This window comes from Diabrotica undecimpunctata, chromosome 1, assembly GCF_040954645.1.
Source record: "Diabrotica undecimpunctata isolate CICGRU chromosome 1, icDiaUnde3, whole genome shotgun sequence".
NCBI classification, from domain to species: Eukaryota; Metazoa; Arthropoda; class Insecta; order Coleoptera; family Chrysomelidae; genus Diabrotica; species Diabrotica undecimpunctata.
Window position 1 is genome coordinate 1,145,005 of NC_092803.1, and position 15,949 is coordinate 1,160,953.

Sequence of the window (15,949 nt, forward strand, 5' to 3'; positions counted from 1 at the left end):
ATTGCATTCACAGGTAAAGCTACCTTCTTTGTTCATTATTTTTAAATTATTAAAAAACATAACCTCTAAAAGTTAATTTAGTGAATTAGTACCAACCTTAGACTAGCGATATTATAAAATATATTCTACAACCAATATTATAAGCCTAGCTTTATTTCAGAATCAAATAATACACCAAGCAATGATGTTTTAAATGAAGAACATATTATTAGAGATGCCTTGAGTTATGATGAAGAAGATGAGTCTTATATAGATAAAAGTTATGATGAACTACTCGTGGTGGAAATGAAATCGGATCTGCATTACTGCCAGAATAAAAATGTTAGCATTATTGTGTGTTTCTTTTGGACACTCAATAAGTATCTTCAAGTAAAAATCATCACTTAGAAGTTTATTCAATCCTTGTAATCCTTGTATGAGCTTCGGTAGAATATCAGTTCGATTTTCAACAATATCTTCAGTAACCAAAATAATCCAATAAAATAAAGTTGCCATATAACTATACTAGCAAAATTCACATAAATACTCACAATTCAATGTTATTACTGCTTGATATGGTTATACTTTACCAACATAAACAACTTTTTTTATCAAAAAAACACAGTTGTAAGGATTCGAAATATCCAAGAAAAACAAACTACAAACTACTATGTATAACTACCAAAGTAAATCTCTGGTAAATATCTGTAACGAAATTAATGAAAACAAAATTATATACAACAGAATGGAAATTCCTATTAAAGAAACTCACATTATATTAGTAAATACAACCAAACAATACAAATATTTTAATTAATAGACACATCATAAAACAACTGTTTCTATTTTCCTTTTTTACCTAGTTTATACATTTTAAAGGCAGATTTATTATCGAAAAAGCAGTAATTTTAAACGTCCAACCTTCAAAATATTCTTTGAACCAAATACTTGCAATAAATCACATACTTGGATTTAATTAGTTGACAACAAAACATATAGAAAACATTATAGACGATATCAGGAAGTAATTGGTCAAGTAAGTAACCAATTACCTGCTGTAAATTGACTCATTTAAATGAAATGGGTGGATCATTTAATGAATAATCATCACTCAGAAGTTTCTACTAAAGGATCACACCCACATGGAGGCAGACACTGTACATGCGCTGATAAAGGGAAAGAGAAAAAAAACTTAAGAGAATTTCTATTTTAACGCCCTAGGACTGGCAGTAGTTAGGCAGACAAAACTCAATGAAATATACCGTACATAATATGGAACTAGATTCTAAAAATTGTAGGTCTTTGTATGATATCAAAACATCTCAAAATCCGCCTTTGATTAATAGAAAAGGAGACATTAACAAACAACCAGTTCTTCTGTCAAACTGTGGTTAACTGCAAGTAAAACAAAACAGCATGGGAACTATTTTTAATAGATCGACGCAAATTCTCGCATTCGCTGACGATATAGTTATAGTGGCCAGAAGTATGAGAGAATTCAAATTAACAGCCATACCCTTGAGCAAATCAAAGAATTCACATATCTTGGATCGCTAGTAAACGCAACAAGAACGACAAGCGACGAAATAAAAGATGCATAGCAAGAGCAAACAGAACTGTTCACGGTCTCCAGAAACATTTAAAAAATAAAAATATAAAACGTGCAGTAAAGCTCAATATATACAAGACCTTAATAAGACCGGTTTTGATATATGGGGAGAAACGTGGACCTTATCTCAAAATGGTGAAAGACTTCTTAGTATTTTTTAAAAGAAAAATTCTTAGTTAAAGTTATACACTGATTCAAATATTGTGAAATTCGTTAAGTGCAGAGATTTAGATGGACTGGACACATTGCTAGGATGTCAGATCACGTATACACGAAGAGACTAACATTTTCAAAACCAGAGGGCACAAGAAGCAGAGGACGACCACGAACGAGATGGATTGATGATGTGGAAAAAAACCTACAGATTCTAATGGTCAGAAGATGGAGGAAGGTTGCCAGGAATCAACAGGAGTGGAGAGTTCTTTGTGAGCAGGCCAATATCCACAACGGATTGTCGAGCCACTTATTATTATGATATTAATTATATTTTAGCCCTTGGCCTTCAAGGCCTATTGAGTTTTGTAAATAAATATTCAGAATAAATAAAAAATATAATATTATATTTAACAAAAAAAATTTTTGTTAAATATAATAAAAATATGCAATAAAATATCAATAAATATATACATGGCATAATATCAACAACTTACCTGATAAACAAGCTAAGAAATCGTCTACTTCTATTGAACAGCTCCATCCAAAATCTGCTCCCAGGAGCAAGTACATTTAACCCTATTTGTTCTTTCACTCCGGATCATCTTCTAATTTCGGCGGCGACCAACTCATTCTGACATGTATCCACACTATCACAAAACAGTTCCTATAAGCCAACCCTTTAGCTGTCAAAAAATGGGAGTTTTGAAGATGACAAGATGAACTGTTAGTTACGATAAAACCAACAGACTGAGGAGGATTCAAGTTGAGTAAATAAAATACAAATAATCTAGGGTTAAAACGCGAATATCCCGTTGAAAGTCTTGAATTTGTGAAAATTTATTGCAATTTTTGTATTCCTTTAGGTTATAGTACAATTAATTTCAAATAATTTGAAATATATATATATATATATATATATATATATATATATATATATATATATATATATATATATATGATTCTAGTTGTTATCCACTTCTTTCTTCTTCATTTCAAAATTCCCATTTTAGACAGCTATTGAGAAGACTCGGATCAGCCTTGCGCAACTAAACCTCGACACCCGAAAGTCTCAAGAGTTAGTCAACTTATTGACCCAAAAACTGCATGTGATCTCATTTAACAATCAAATACAGTACGCTCTCACTTTTACAACGTGGAGAATAATTTAAATATTATGTATCTATTATATTTTAGTTGTATATTTGTATTTTATAAACAAAAACATGCATTATCGCTTAATTTATATAATAATTTTGTATTTGATATCTCCACCAGACATATACTCCTACCTTTACGCGTAAAGTTCGATTTTCTGCAACAAAAATAAAATAATTTAATAAAAAAAATGTATACATAATGTATAAATGTATAAAATGCATAAATTAATCAAATAAACTTGTATTGATTTTGAGCTTGTGTGTGTGTGAGAGAGAGAGAGAGATGGAATTAGACAAAAAATCTTTTTGCCACAGAAAATTGTTATAAGGATGTTTAAATTTTTATTTTAGAATCGCTCATAAACTTGATTAGAATATTATATATAGATTTGTCAGAATAAGATAACAGATTGCTTATGTTAACTGGTAGGCTAATATTGAGATCAATTAAACCTAAATATAGGCTTCGAGTCTGTGATTTTGAGCTTCTAGTCATAACTGTGAGGTTTACTGGCAACTATCTCACCACCTTTTAAAAGATCTTCGTTGTGGTTTCATGTATGTTGATTTTAAATCTACTGCTATTCCGGCTAATTTTTCTCTGCTCGTTCTCGTGATACGCTAATTCATTTCATTCGTGTCTTTCAATTAAGCGGGACAATGATAATCTCTTTCTACTTGAGCAACCGGAGCTTCAAAGTTGGAATAGGATAAGTCGTGTCCAAACGCAAAATCCCAGAGGCTGAAGTGCCACAGGGAGCGGTCCTGTCGTCCCTGTTGTACTCAATATTTATCGCAGACGTTCCTAGAACGCCAAGAACACCATTAAGCCTTTATGCCGACAACACTGCAATAGCGGCCAAGCATCGAAATGTAGACATAGCATTTAACAACTTGCAAATAGCGTTGTACGAAATCGAGGAATGAAGTATCAAATGGAAACTTGCCATTTCAGCGACAAAAGAGACTTCAGCAGCCAGAAGAACAACTTACTTTACAGAACAATCCCGTCGAGTGAAAAAATACCTGAGTCATCATGGATAAAGGACTTACATTCAAAAATTCAACTAAAGCATCCATCAGAGGACTCACATGTAGAAAAAGTAAGCTGAGGACTAAAACCAAAATGAGATCAATAAACAGTATCATTCTACCGATACTTACATAGGCATCTCTCGCATGGGGACACTCCTGTAGCGCCACAAAGAAAAAGATTCAAGCAGTTCACAACAGGTGCCTAAGAGAAGCTGTCAAAATCCCAAGATATGTAGCAGAATGCTTCATATTCAGGGAACTACAACAGGTCAGGATAACAGAAATAATGAAGGATAGAGCCAGGATAAAATTCGCAGAACTGAAAAACCACCACAGTCCCATACTTCGAGAGGTCATGAAATACGACACTTTTCACCGATGAAAACACAAAAGGACTAAACAACAAATAGCGGAATAAATAAAGAAACCAAAAGTGAAGTCTAATGAAATAAAAAGTAGTGAGCGAAAATGAAATAAATAAAGAAGAGAAAATCAAACAAGAAAATAAACAAAATCAAATCACCAGAGAGAAAACAGAAACCCCAGAAAGAAAAATAAAAAACCAACAGATGATAGTTGGTTGCTCTAATTAGTCGACAAACACTGCAAATCGCCGCACTGTGTGGGCCGCAAGGAGTAAGGACCAAAAGAACAACAACAGGACCTTTTATATAGACATCTGACCAAAAAAAATTAACAAAAAAATATAAAAAACGAAAAAAGCAATTTTAGATTCGCGGACAAGTCACTAGAGGATTACAGGAATAAAGCACGTCACGCTGAGCTGAATTTAAAATCGATTAGGGAACCATGATGGAGTTCTATTATCCAGGACTCCCACATGAAGAGCATTTGGCTGATAGTTGTGCCCCTATCGCGCATCAAAGTGCTATAAGGGGTAAAGAGATGGTCTGGAGCATTGGAGCGCAATGAAGTGACTCTTGTTCTACTCGAGTTAATACACCTCGCTCCAATGAATTGCTTCACCCGAACGTAATTCGGGGGGTGAACATGTCTCACAAGCTGGGTTTAAATAAATTGCTTGCTTGCTGTTTCAATTAATATTTCGATTTAAATGTTTCAATCTTTTTTTCAAAAACAATTTTTAGAATAAAAATCGAAACGTCAAATTTTAGTTATTCAAAAATTTAATTACAATCAATTGTGGCTTAATCCCATATAAACACAATATTTAGCTTAGACGTGTCACAAGAAAACAGTTACAGAATCTTATTGATAAATTAAAGGCTAGAGAATCCAGTCAAGCAGGAAATAGAAGAAGAATAACAGACTATACAGACAGCCATGTCGAAAGCGTCGGAAAAAAGTATGGAAATTATGTATGTAAAAAGACGCCATGACTGGTTCGATGATCATTGTAGAAATGCTTTGGCAAGAAGAAATAAGGCAAAAATAGAAAGTATTTTAAAACGAAGTAATCAACGAATTTGTTTAACATAGTATTAGATAGAACAAATCGTAAGAAGATCAAATATAAGCACAAGAAGAACCATATTCTACAGCAAGAACTAGTCGATAGCGTACAGGGATGATGTGGTGATAATAGCCAAAACGAAAAAAATTTAGATTTCCAAAAATTTCCAAAATAAAGTATTTCCAAAAATTTAAAAAGGAAGCGAAAAGATACGGATTAACAACCTTGCGCGCAATCTATAAAAATAAAAGAAGACATAAATATATCATAATAAAAGCAGCGGATAATTTTGAAAAAGTGACAGAATATGAATATTTAGGAGTAACCATATACCATAACGAAAGGAGAAAAAAAGAAAAAAAAATAGAGAAAAGATTAATGAAGGGGAAAAGAGCAATAGAGTCACTAAATTCAATACTGAAATAAAAAAAGGAACGAATAACAAAACTGCGAATCTACGAGACAATAATAAGACCCGCAGTGATGTACGCCAGCGAAACGTGGATTATGAACCAGCAGAAAGAAAAGAAAATAGAGATGTGTGAGAGAAGGTTCCTCAAAAAAAATTCGGAGGAATACGATCAATAAAGAATATTTGAAGAAGACAAACAAAAGAAGAAATCATGAGGATATATGAGAAAAAATAATTACGGCAAAAATGCGAGTCCAAAGAGCTAGACGGCTTTATCAAATCATACAAATTGATTGTGAGAGAAACCGAAATGTTAAAGAAAACGACAGAGAAGAAATGGTTGGATGCAGTAACGCAAGACTTATCGGAAATAGACATGAGAGAGTGGAGGGAACAAGCAAGGGACCGAAAATAATGGAGGAAAATAGCGAAGGTATGAAAGCCAGAAGCTTACAAGGCCTTTAACGCTGTTAAAGACTAAGGAGGAAAATAATCAAAACAATATTAACAAAGAAAGAAAAAAATGAACATAGATTAATTGAAAACGCAAGAAACAAAACAACACTAAACAGAAGAATTGAGACAGGATATACAACAACAAGGGTATAGAAAAAATAAAGCATAATTAAGAGCGCTTCTCCAAACAGATGGAACATAACTTCTACGAAATACAATGAGAAATATGAAAAATGATCAGAAAACAAAGAAAAGGGATAAACGAACTAATAAAAACGAACGACATTCAGAAGGAAACATGAACAGACTATTTTCGAAGTACGGAGCGCTACGGAATATCTGACCAAGCACCTATTAAAACTAATTCAAAAAATAATAGAACAAAACAGAATACCACAAGAATGGAGATCTAGCATCCTAATAAATCGTTTAAAAAGGGAGACAAATCGGACCTGGAGAACTATAGAGGAATTAATTTATTAAACAAATACTAAAATAATAAAATTTTTACTAAAATTAGGCCAGGAAAATTATGCACTGACGCTATATTTATAATGAGGCAAGTGTATGTAAAATCAATAGAAGACAACAAACCGACATTTATAGTTGGTGGACCTTAAGAAGCCATTTGATAGAGTCGAATTAAAGGACGTTGGCCACTTATTGTACCTCTATGAATAATAAAAACGATAGATAATATCTACCAGAATAACACAATAAAGATGAAAATGGATGAAGAAAAACAACAACTAAAAGAAAATACCAAAGAAAAATTGCCAAAAAACTAGAAGAAAAACAACCGGGGAAATACGATACCGAAACGGCAAGACAAAGCAATAGGACCATGGAAAACGGAAAAATAAACACAAAAGAATGGCAACAGTCCAAGGACATAATAAAAATTGTGACTTGGAATATGAGAGGTACTTATGAGCAGGGAGCTTTAAGAAAGAACAAATTATGGAAAAATCTACAATAGATATCCTTGCCCTACAAAAAACGAAACAACTAGAAAATGAAATAATAAAAATAGGAAAGAGCACACTGTTTATGAGTGGGGAGATCAAAAGATATTTTGGAGTGGGATTCATGGTGTCGGAGAAAGTAAACAAAGCAGTTGTAAATTTTTAACCAATATCGGACAGAATATGTTACTTAAGAGTAAGAGCAAAGCATAGGAAGATAAGTATCATTAATGTACATGCGCCCACTGAAGATAAGGATTTAGAAACCAAAACAAAGTTCTACGAAAAGCTAAGCACCCTAATAGGAACTATACAAAAATACAATATAAAGATAATCATTGGTGACATGAATGCGAAAGTCGGAAAAGAGGAAATATATAGAAGAATAACAGGAGGATGAAGTTTACATAAGGAATCAAATGAAAACGAGGAAAAGTTTAGCAAAATAGAATTTGCTACAGAGAACAAAATAAAGATAGCTAGCACAACTTTTGATCACAAAGACATTCATAAGGTAACATGGACTTCTCCCGATGGAAAAACAAAAAATCAGATAGATCATGTCCTAATTGAAAGCAAACATGATAAGACAATAATCGATTGCCGGAGTTACAGAGGGGTAGATATCAATAGTGACCATACACTTATAATAGCAAAACTAAAACAAGAACTACCAATAATACCCAAACCGATTAGAGATAGATTAAATTACTAATTAGAGCACCTTCAAGAGAAGCAGATTGTAAACAGACTAGAGGAAGAAATAAATAGAAAACTAGAGAATCCAGTCAAACAGGTTATAGATGAAGAGTCAGACAGATCATACAGACAGCCATGTCGGAAGCAGCGGAAAAGTGTATAGAAAGAGAGCATATAAAAAGATGGCAAGACTAGTTCGATGAAGAATGTAGGAATGTTTTGGCAAGAAGAAACTGGGCAAACTACAAAGAGATAAAGAAAATACCCAAAACACGATCGAAAACTGTGTGGCAAGAAGAAGGGAAGTGAAAATAATTTGCAGAAAAAAGACAAAAGAACAGCTAAAAACAAAGAATATTTTAAAGATCTATTAAATACTGCCCAACAATAGGATCTTGAAGGAAATGAGAATTGACAGGAAGATGAAGAAGAGACGTGCGAAGAACCAACTTTGAATGAAGTCAAAGAAATAATAAGAGACCTAAAAATAATAAAAGTGCAAGAGAAGAGATTTTTAAGGAAGGTGGCTAAAGATTAAAGGAAAGAATATTTCACTTGACACTAATAATTTGGCAAAAGGAAGAAATGCTGAAACAATGGAATGGTGCTCTTATTTTGTATTAACTACAAAAAAGCTACCGGTGCTACCGGTGATGAGCTATGGTGCAGAAACATTATCGCTCACAAAGAAAAATGCACAAAAACTAAGGGTAGCGCAGAGAAGAATGGAGCGATCAATGATAGGGGCCACTCTATGAGACAGGGTTATAAACGAAGATCTACGAGCTAAGACCAAAGTCGTAGACGTCATTGAAAGAAGCTGTTATAAAATAGAAATGGGCTGGACACGTTGCCAGAATGAAGGTCGGAAGATGGACTCGCAAACTAGTTGAATGGAGACCAAGAACCGATAAACGTAGCAGAGGAAGACCACCAACACGATGGCAAGACGACTTACGAAAGACAACAAAAAACTGGATACAGCAAGCACAAGATAGAACACTTTGGAGACAAACAGGGGAGGCCTATGTCCAGCAGTGAATTGTGAGAGGCTGATGATGACAAAGGAGACAAAACGGAGTGCGAAATCCATATAGCACTATTAAAAGTAGTCTATAAAATACTTGCAAAAATTATTAGGAAAAGATTAATAAAATATGATAACAAAGTGATTGGAGAATACCAGGGACGTTTTACATCAGAAAAAATAACTACTAATCAAATAAGTATGTTAAAATTAATACAAAATAATAGTTATGAAGAAAACTTAGGATTGCATATTATTATGCTATTTATCGATTTTAAGCATATGACTCCCTAAATCGAACAATGCTATATGAGGCCAGGAAAATATTAAAAATATCAGAAAAGAATATAAGGCTAGTGAGAATCACGCTTAGGAAGACGATGAATAGGTTAGCAATGGGAGGAAGCTTTTCAAGACGGTTCACAGTAAATAGAGGTTTAAAACGGGGGATCCGCTATCAACGAATTTATTCAACCTAGTATTAGAACAAATCGTAAGAAGATCAAATATGAGCACGAAAATGACTATTTTCAATAGCAGATAACAGTGCATAACATACGCGGATGATGTGGTAATACTAGCGAGAACAAAAAAAACATTTAGAAAAAGTTTTCCAAAAATTTGAGGAAGCAAAAAGATACGGATTAATAATAAACAAAACAAAAACGCAATATATGGAAATTAGAAAAGACATAACAAATATAACAAATATACTAAAATGAAAGGAGCAGAGACTGTCTATAGTTTTGAAAAAGTGTCAGAATTTTAATACTTAGGAGTAACTATAACGAACACGGGAAAAAAAGAAATAAAGGTAGACAAAAGTTTAATGAAGGGAAGCAGAGCAATAGGGTCACTAAATTCATTACTAAAAGCAAAAAATGTGTCAAGAACAGTTAAAATGTGAGTCCCCTAGACAGTAATTAGACCCACAGTGATGTATGCCAGTGAAACGTTGATTATGAACCAGCAGGAAGAAAAGTAAGTAGAGATCTGAGAAAGAAAAGTGGCCAGAAAATTTTTCGGAGGAATAAAGACGGAGGAGTATAATTGGAGAAGACGAACGAATTAAGAAATAATGAGGATGTATGGAAAACCGGCAATTACGGCAAAAATACGAGCCCAGAGCTAGATGGCTTGGTCACATTACACGAATGCCAGAGAATCGAAATGTTAAAACAGTACTGAAGGAGGGAGAAATGGGGAAAAAAGAAGAGGTCGTCCAAAGAAGAAATGGTTGGAAGCAATAAAGCAAGACTTGTCAGAAATAGGAGAGAGAAAGCAAGGGATCGAAAAAAATGAGGCACATTGAAAAGCCGACAGAATCGTGTTTACCCAAAAAGAAGAAGAAGAACTTGACACCAGGGAGGGTAGAGAAAAGATATAAATAATATTACACAATAAAATGATGTAGAAAAGCAATCGAAAAAATACTTGTAGTAGAGTTAGAATGAAATAGATGAAATGGAAGGCGAATAATGTATTGTTGACAGATTCCAATGATACTGAAAAGATACATTAGGGAAAATTTAGGGAAGAAAATTTTCTACACTTTCCTTATAACCAGCTATGATATATCAAACAGGGTAGGTAAAAAGTAAGAAAAACAATGAAATGCTTAGATTGATGAATGCAGTGACAAAAAAGGATAACATTAAGAAATGTTGATTTATAAATTCCTGGAAAGGGTAGATTAAAAAAACGCACTAGGGCAGAGTTTCCCAAATGGTGAGTCGCGACCTGGTACCGGGCCATGAAAGCAGAATGCCGGGTCGTCCAGCCTCGCCAGAGAGCGCGTATTTTTCGTGCATATTTTTTTTGTTAAGCTAAATTTTTAGTTAACCAAAAACAACTGCATACTTCTAATTAAAAAAGTATTCGATTTTTATTTTATTTCATTACATTTTTGTTTGAGCTAATGATTATTTATTAAAATACATAAAACTATAATAAATATTTACATATGTTTTCTTGTACATACATACCGGGATATGAAAAGAAATTAATGGGTCACGAAGGATAAGCACAAAATTAACCGGACCACGGAAAAATAAGTTTGGGAAACGCTGCACTAGGAAGACTCTTAGAAAGGATATGCACGTGAAGGAGATTGCTATTGGTGTGGCCAAGATAAAAATATATGGGAAAAGGGAAAACGTACTCAAGGAAGCCGACTACGCATAGAGATAACGGCAAAGACACAAGTGATAAAAAATTATCATTAAAAAGTAACATATTAAAACAGTACTTAATAAGCAATGTAATAAAGTTTAAGTTTATTAAAAATCCTTTAAATGCACAAGAAAATGTTAATTACCTAACTCAAGAAAACATTTAAAAAATCAATAAAAATTTTCATTTTAATAAAAAGTCCAAAAATAATTTAGAAAGTAAATTGTTTAATGAAAAATGTATTAAATAGTAAAAAAATGTGAAAACTCTCAGTAAATGAAATTCAAAGTTAATAAGTATTAAATCAATCAAATAAAAAATTAGGTATTATTTAAAATTTATTAAAAAAAGTGAAAAAACATTTAAAATTTAATAAATCATTAAAAATATATTAAAATGGTAAAAAAAAAGTATGAAAAAATGTAACAAAACATTTAAAATTTATTAAAATATTAATATTTGGCGAAATATAAAAGTTAAGAAGAAAAAATATAAAATCTTACCTTATAATTCTTTAAATTTGTCCATTGTCCACAACCATTTAGATTTAAAAGCACTAACACAGGCTGAAAAAATAATGAAGTCATTAAAAACAAGCGTATTTTAACGAAAACAAAATAATAAAATTTAGAAAAACAAAGAAAATGTGTCGATCATAAAATACATACCATCAAATTGCCATAGAAAATCTAAACAAATTATTCACTAAAAAGTTCTAATACAAAACAAAACAAAATGATTCGGAAACAAATGACCGATGACAGACGACAAATTCAAAATCCAGAGACCGGACTAGTTCCGAACGAAATTCAAATTCGCGAACTCCATACTCGGCGAAAAAACGTGCAAATAGATACATCACTAACAACTTAAACTGAGTAAATGATGAATTGACAGGAGAACCTGAGCTTTTATAGACTTCTGGCGGTATGGATAACAGCTCGTGCTGTGATTGGTCAGTCATGACATAAGTATTCAGACACCAAAGTTCAAAACTTTTGAAATTATTAGTTATTAGAGTTTTTTTAGTACTAATACAACTTAAATTTTTTTTTAAATCGACTGGCTTTTGTACATTTTGAATTGGAGTTCTCAATAATTAGTATTTTGAATTTTTTCAAATACTCACCTGCCATTGGTCGGCCTCCTGTCAAAGTTGTTACGAGACATAATTTCACCAACGGAATTACATTGGCCTCTTAATAAAACAAAATAAATAATAATAATTAGAAGAAACCAAAAAAATATAAAATTAAATATTCTAATTTATTATTTCCTCATGTCCTTCCCTTGCTTTAACCTTAAGACAGATTTTATTCTTACATTATTGAGGAAAATGGGGCAATATAGTTACAATCAAAATCAAGCTTTTTCTTGATATATTATTCAATATTCATTTAAAAGCCTTTTATAGATACTAGATAGATATATATTTATGTAAACTATGATATTTGTTTGTCTTAGTATCACATTGAAATTGCCAAAATCTGTTAGATTACACTTTCTTGCTGGTTTCTTCTATTTTGTGATATTTTTCACCTCTTTAGAGTATTTTGTAAGGATTTTCACATTAAATAAAAGTTTCTAATAATTGGTTCTTCCTATTATTGTAATATTCTCCTATTTTTCTTATATTTTGATGTTACCGTCGCTAAATATATTTACTCTTCACCCTTACTAATGCTTTACTAACAATCTAATATAATTTAACTAAAACTATGAAAAATATCAAATTTAAATCGTTTAATCTTTGAACAGAGATAGCAAAATTACCTTTTAGGCAACCAAATAAGACACAGAGATGCCCAGAAGAAGCTGTTAATGAAATATAGATAGAAATGTATTGGAAGAAGATCCAAAGCAGTATGTCACAAATAAAAACGATGAGGTAAGTGATTAAGTATTAAAATAACATTAGTATAAACAACTAACTACTTTGTTTTACCAATTATTTACATATGTTTCTTAGTGTTGCTATATTTTAATGTTACTAACAGTCTATTGCATTCTATTCCACCATAGATAGTGTTTTATATATATGGGGGTAATTTTAGAGTAAATTTACTAGAAGTGCATCAAATTTAACATCCATAAAGCATAATCGTTAAACTGAGATACCAAAATTATCTTTGAGCCTACAAAATAAACCACAGATAAGCTGTAAAGAAAGTATAGATAAAGAGATATTGGAAGTAAGGTCAAAGAAGGTTGTCTCAAAGAAAAGAGATAAAATAAGCATTAAATTATTAGAAGAACCTTTGTGTAGACCACTGAATACTTGATTTTGTTATTATTCACCTAATTTTTTTAGTTTTTATTTATTTAATGCTATTTCCACTATACACCCTTCTGTTCTACCTTACCTACTGTTTTATTGGGAAGGGGGTGGTCCTAAAGTAAACTTACCAAAACTGTTACAAATTTAACATCCATAAAGCATAATCTTTAAACTGAGATAGTAAAATTAGATTTAAGCTTACAAAATAAAGTATATAGAAGCTGTTAAGCAAATCTCAATTCTTTGTAAACAACCAGAAACTGATTGAAATGTTTTTTGGTATAAACCAAGCTTTTGAGAGAACTTGGAGGCACTGCATTTTGAAAAATGGAAGAAATAACGGGATTCAAGTTAACATACTATAACTACTATAGCATTTGTAAACAATTTTTTAAATAATCGATCAATAGAAATTAGGATAAATAAAAAAGCTCAACAAGAACATTAGATAATGTAATCTCTCAAGGTTCTATAATAAGTCCTACATTATTCTTAGTTGCTATCTATAGTGTTATTCATGAAATTAGACCACCTGTTAAAGCCAGTATTTATGCAGACGATATCCTCGTTTATACTAAATCAAACAAAATAGAATCGGCAACTAAAATTTTACAAAATGTTTTAACTCGGCTTGGAAATTGTACGTTAAAAACAGGGTTTAACTTCTTTACAGAAAAAAACCCAATCCATAATTTTTAATAAAAACAGATCTCGGTATTCAACTGAACTAACTTTAAATAATTTATTATTAAAACAATCAGAAGAAGTTAATTTTCTATGTTCAGCTTTTACCAGAACCTTAAATTGGAACTTGTATATCAACAAACTACAACATTCCTGTCAATCTAGGTTATATATTATACTCAAAATTCTGTCTTATAAAGTTTGGGACACAACTAAAATATTAATAAACTTATATAAATCACTCATTAGAAGTAAACTAGATTACGGTTGCATTTTTAAGGCCGCAAGCAAAACTACCTTAAGAAAAGCTTAACAGTATTCAATTTACAGCTTTGAGATTGGCACTTGGGGCATTTAGAACTAGTCCCACATAGTAGTCTACAAGTTCTTGCTAAAGAGCCACCTCTAAACATAAGGCGACAACAATTATCACTAAACTACATCGCCAAAATATCAATTCAAAAACAACATCTTCCTTTCTCTCAAATTTTCCACCCTGGCATCCTCTATTTTAAAAAGACAACAAACTGTATACCTCTAATAGAAAGAATAAAAGTCACAAATTTTAACATGGATCAACTTAGTCTATTGCTTTATACAAATGCAATCTATCATCCATGGACCAAATTTAAATACAAACTTCTTGATAAATAAAAATCTTTTTGCAGAAATCATATCCATTAACCCAACTACTTACAAATTTTTACCGACGCCTCTAAAACCCCAGATGGAAATGCTGCTGCTTACTATTGTGATGAAGAAAACTCCTACAGCATACACTTACCTACAAATTGTTAGTAGCCACAAGAAAATAGCTTCAGAACAATATAATATATTAAGATTTGACCGCTCCTTTAATATCAGTAATAAAAGTCGTGATTGTGGAGTTGGAGTTTTGATTCTCGTCAAGAATAACATGGCAGCAAAACAACTAAAAACAAGAATTAGTAGTGTGAAACATGTATTTGTGCTGGATATTTGGTGCAGTTTACATTCCTCTAAATTCCAGAGACGATACGATTATGTAGATCACTGCATTGCTGTTGAAGCTGTTAGTTGAGAACCAAAATCCACCACTGTGTATTTCATTGGAGATTTAAATCTTCCACTGGCTACTTGAAAACATACAGCAAAAATGGCCTTAATGTATCTTGTTCTTCTTTATATCCAACAGCAACTATTGCCAACTATTTTACCTACCTTAATCTGGAGCAGGTAAACACTGCGCCTAATCAACGTAGTAAATGTTTGCACTTAATCTTTGCAATTTATGATGATGACCAATGTTAAAATCGATATTGCAAGTGATTTGTTACTTCCTAATAATTTTCACCACACTGCTGGAGTTTACTTTTACTGATTTTGAGTGAAATTAGAGATCTTGGTGTTATATTGGACTCATCATTAACATTTGTTGTTGTTATAATATTTCTATGAGCTGTATGGTTTTGGTATGGTATTATGGTATGACAAAGGGAATAAAAATAGATGGAGAATATCTAAACAACTTACGTTTCGCCGATGATATACTTATAATAGCTGAAGATCTAGGTATGGCAAGAGAGATGGTACAGGAACTCGTTGTGGCTACAGAAAGTGTAGGTTTAAATATAAATATCTCAAAAACAAAAATCATGACCAATTTGGTACCCAACCAGAACATCAGTATTGGTGGGAAAGAAATAGAACTCGTAGATAGATATAAATACCTGGGACATGAAATTATGATTGGCAGGGATAACCAGACTCATGAACTGAAGAGAAGAATCGGCCTTGGGTGGGCAGCATTTGGAAAACTGAGAGAAACTTTTAAAAGTGAGCTGCCCACATGCCTAAAGAGAAAGGTATTTGATCAGTGCGTCCTCCCAGTCTTGACGTACGGAGC

At 32.2% G+C, this 15,949-nt stretch overlaps 1 protein-coding gene across 2 annotated transcripts in view; it reads right to left on the reverse strand.

The window, feature by feature from the left end:
* LOC140443133 (kielin/chordin-like protein) overlaps positions 1-11,952 on the reverse strand; it is a 583,808-nt gene extending 571,856 nt beyond the window's left edge. Inside the window, exons 1-4 of one of the 2 annotated variants that reach the window (XM_072534223.1) lie at positions 11,771-11,952; positions 11,606-11,668; positions 3,034-3,056; positions 2,239-2,391 (exon numbers count right to left, since the gene is read on the reverse strand). In XM_072534223.1, the coding sequence (XP_072390324.1) occupies positions 2,239-2,314 (76 nt within the window). In that variant the 5' untranslated portion in view covers positions 2,315-2,391; positions 3,034-3,056; positions 11,606-11,668; positions 11,771-11,952. Of the gene's footprint in view, positions 1-2,238; positions 2,579-3,033; positions 3,057-11,605; positions 11,669-11,770 lie in introns of those variants that run through there. The other variant, XM_072534230.1, reaches the window with a different exon arrangement.
* Positions 11,953-15,949: the final 3,997 nt, after the last annotated feature.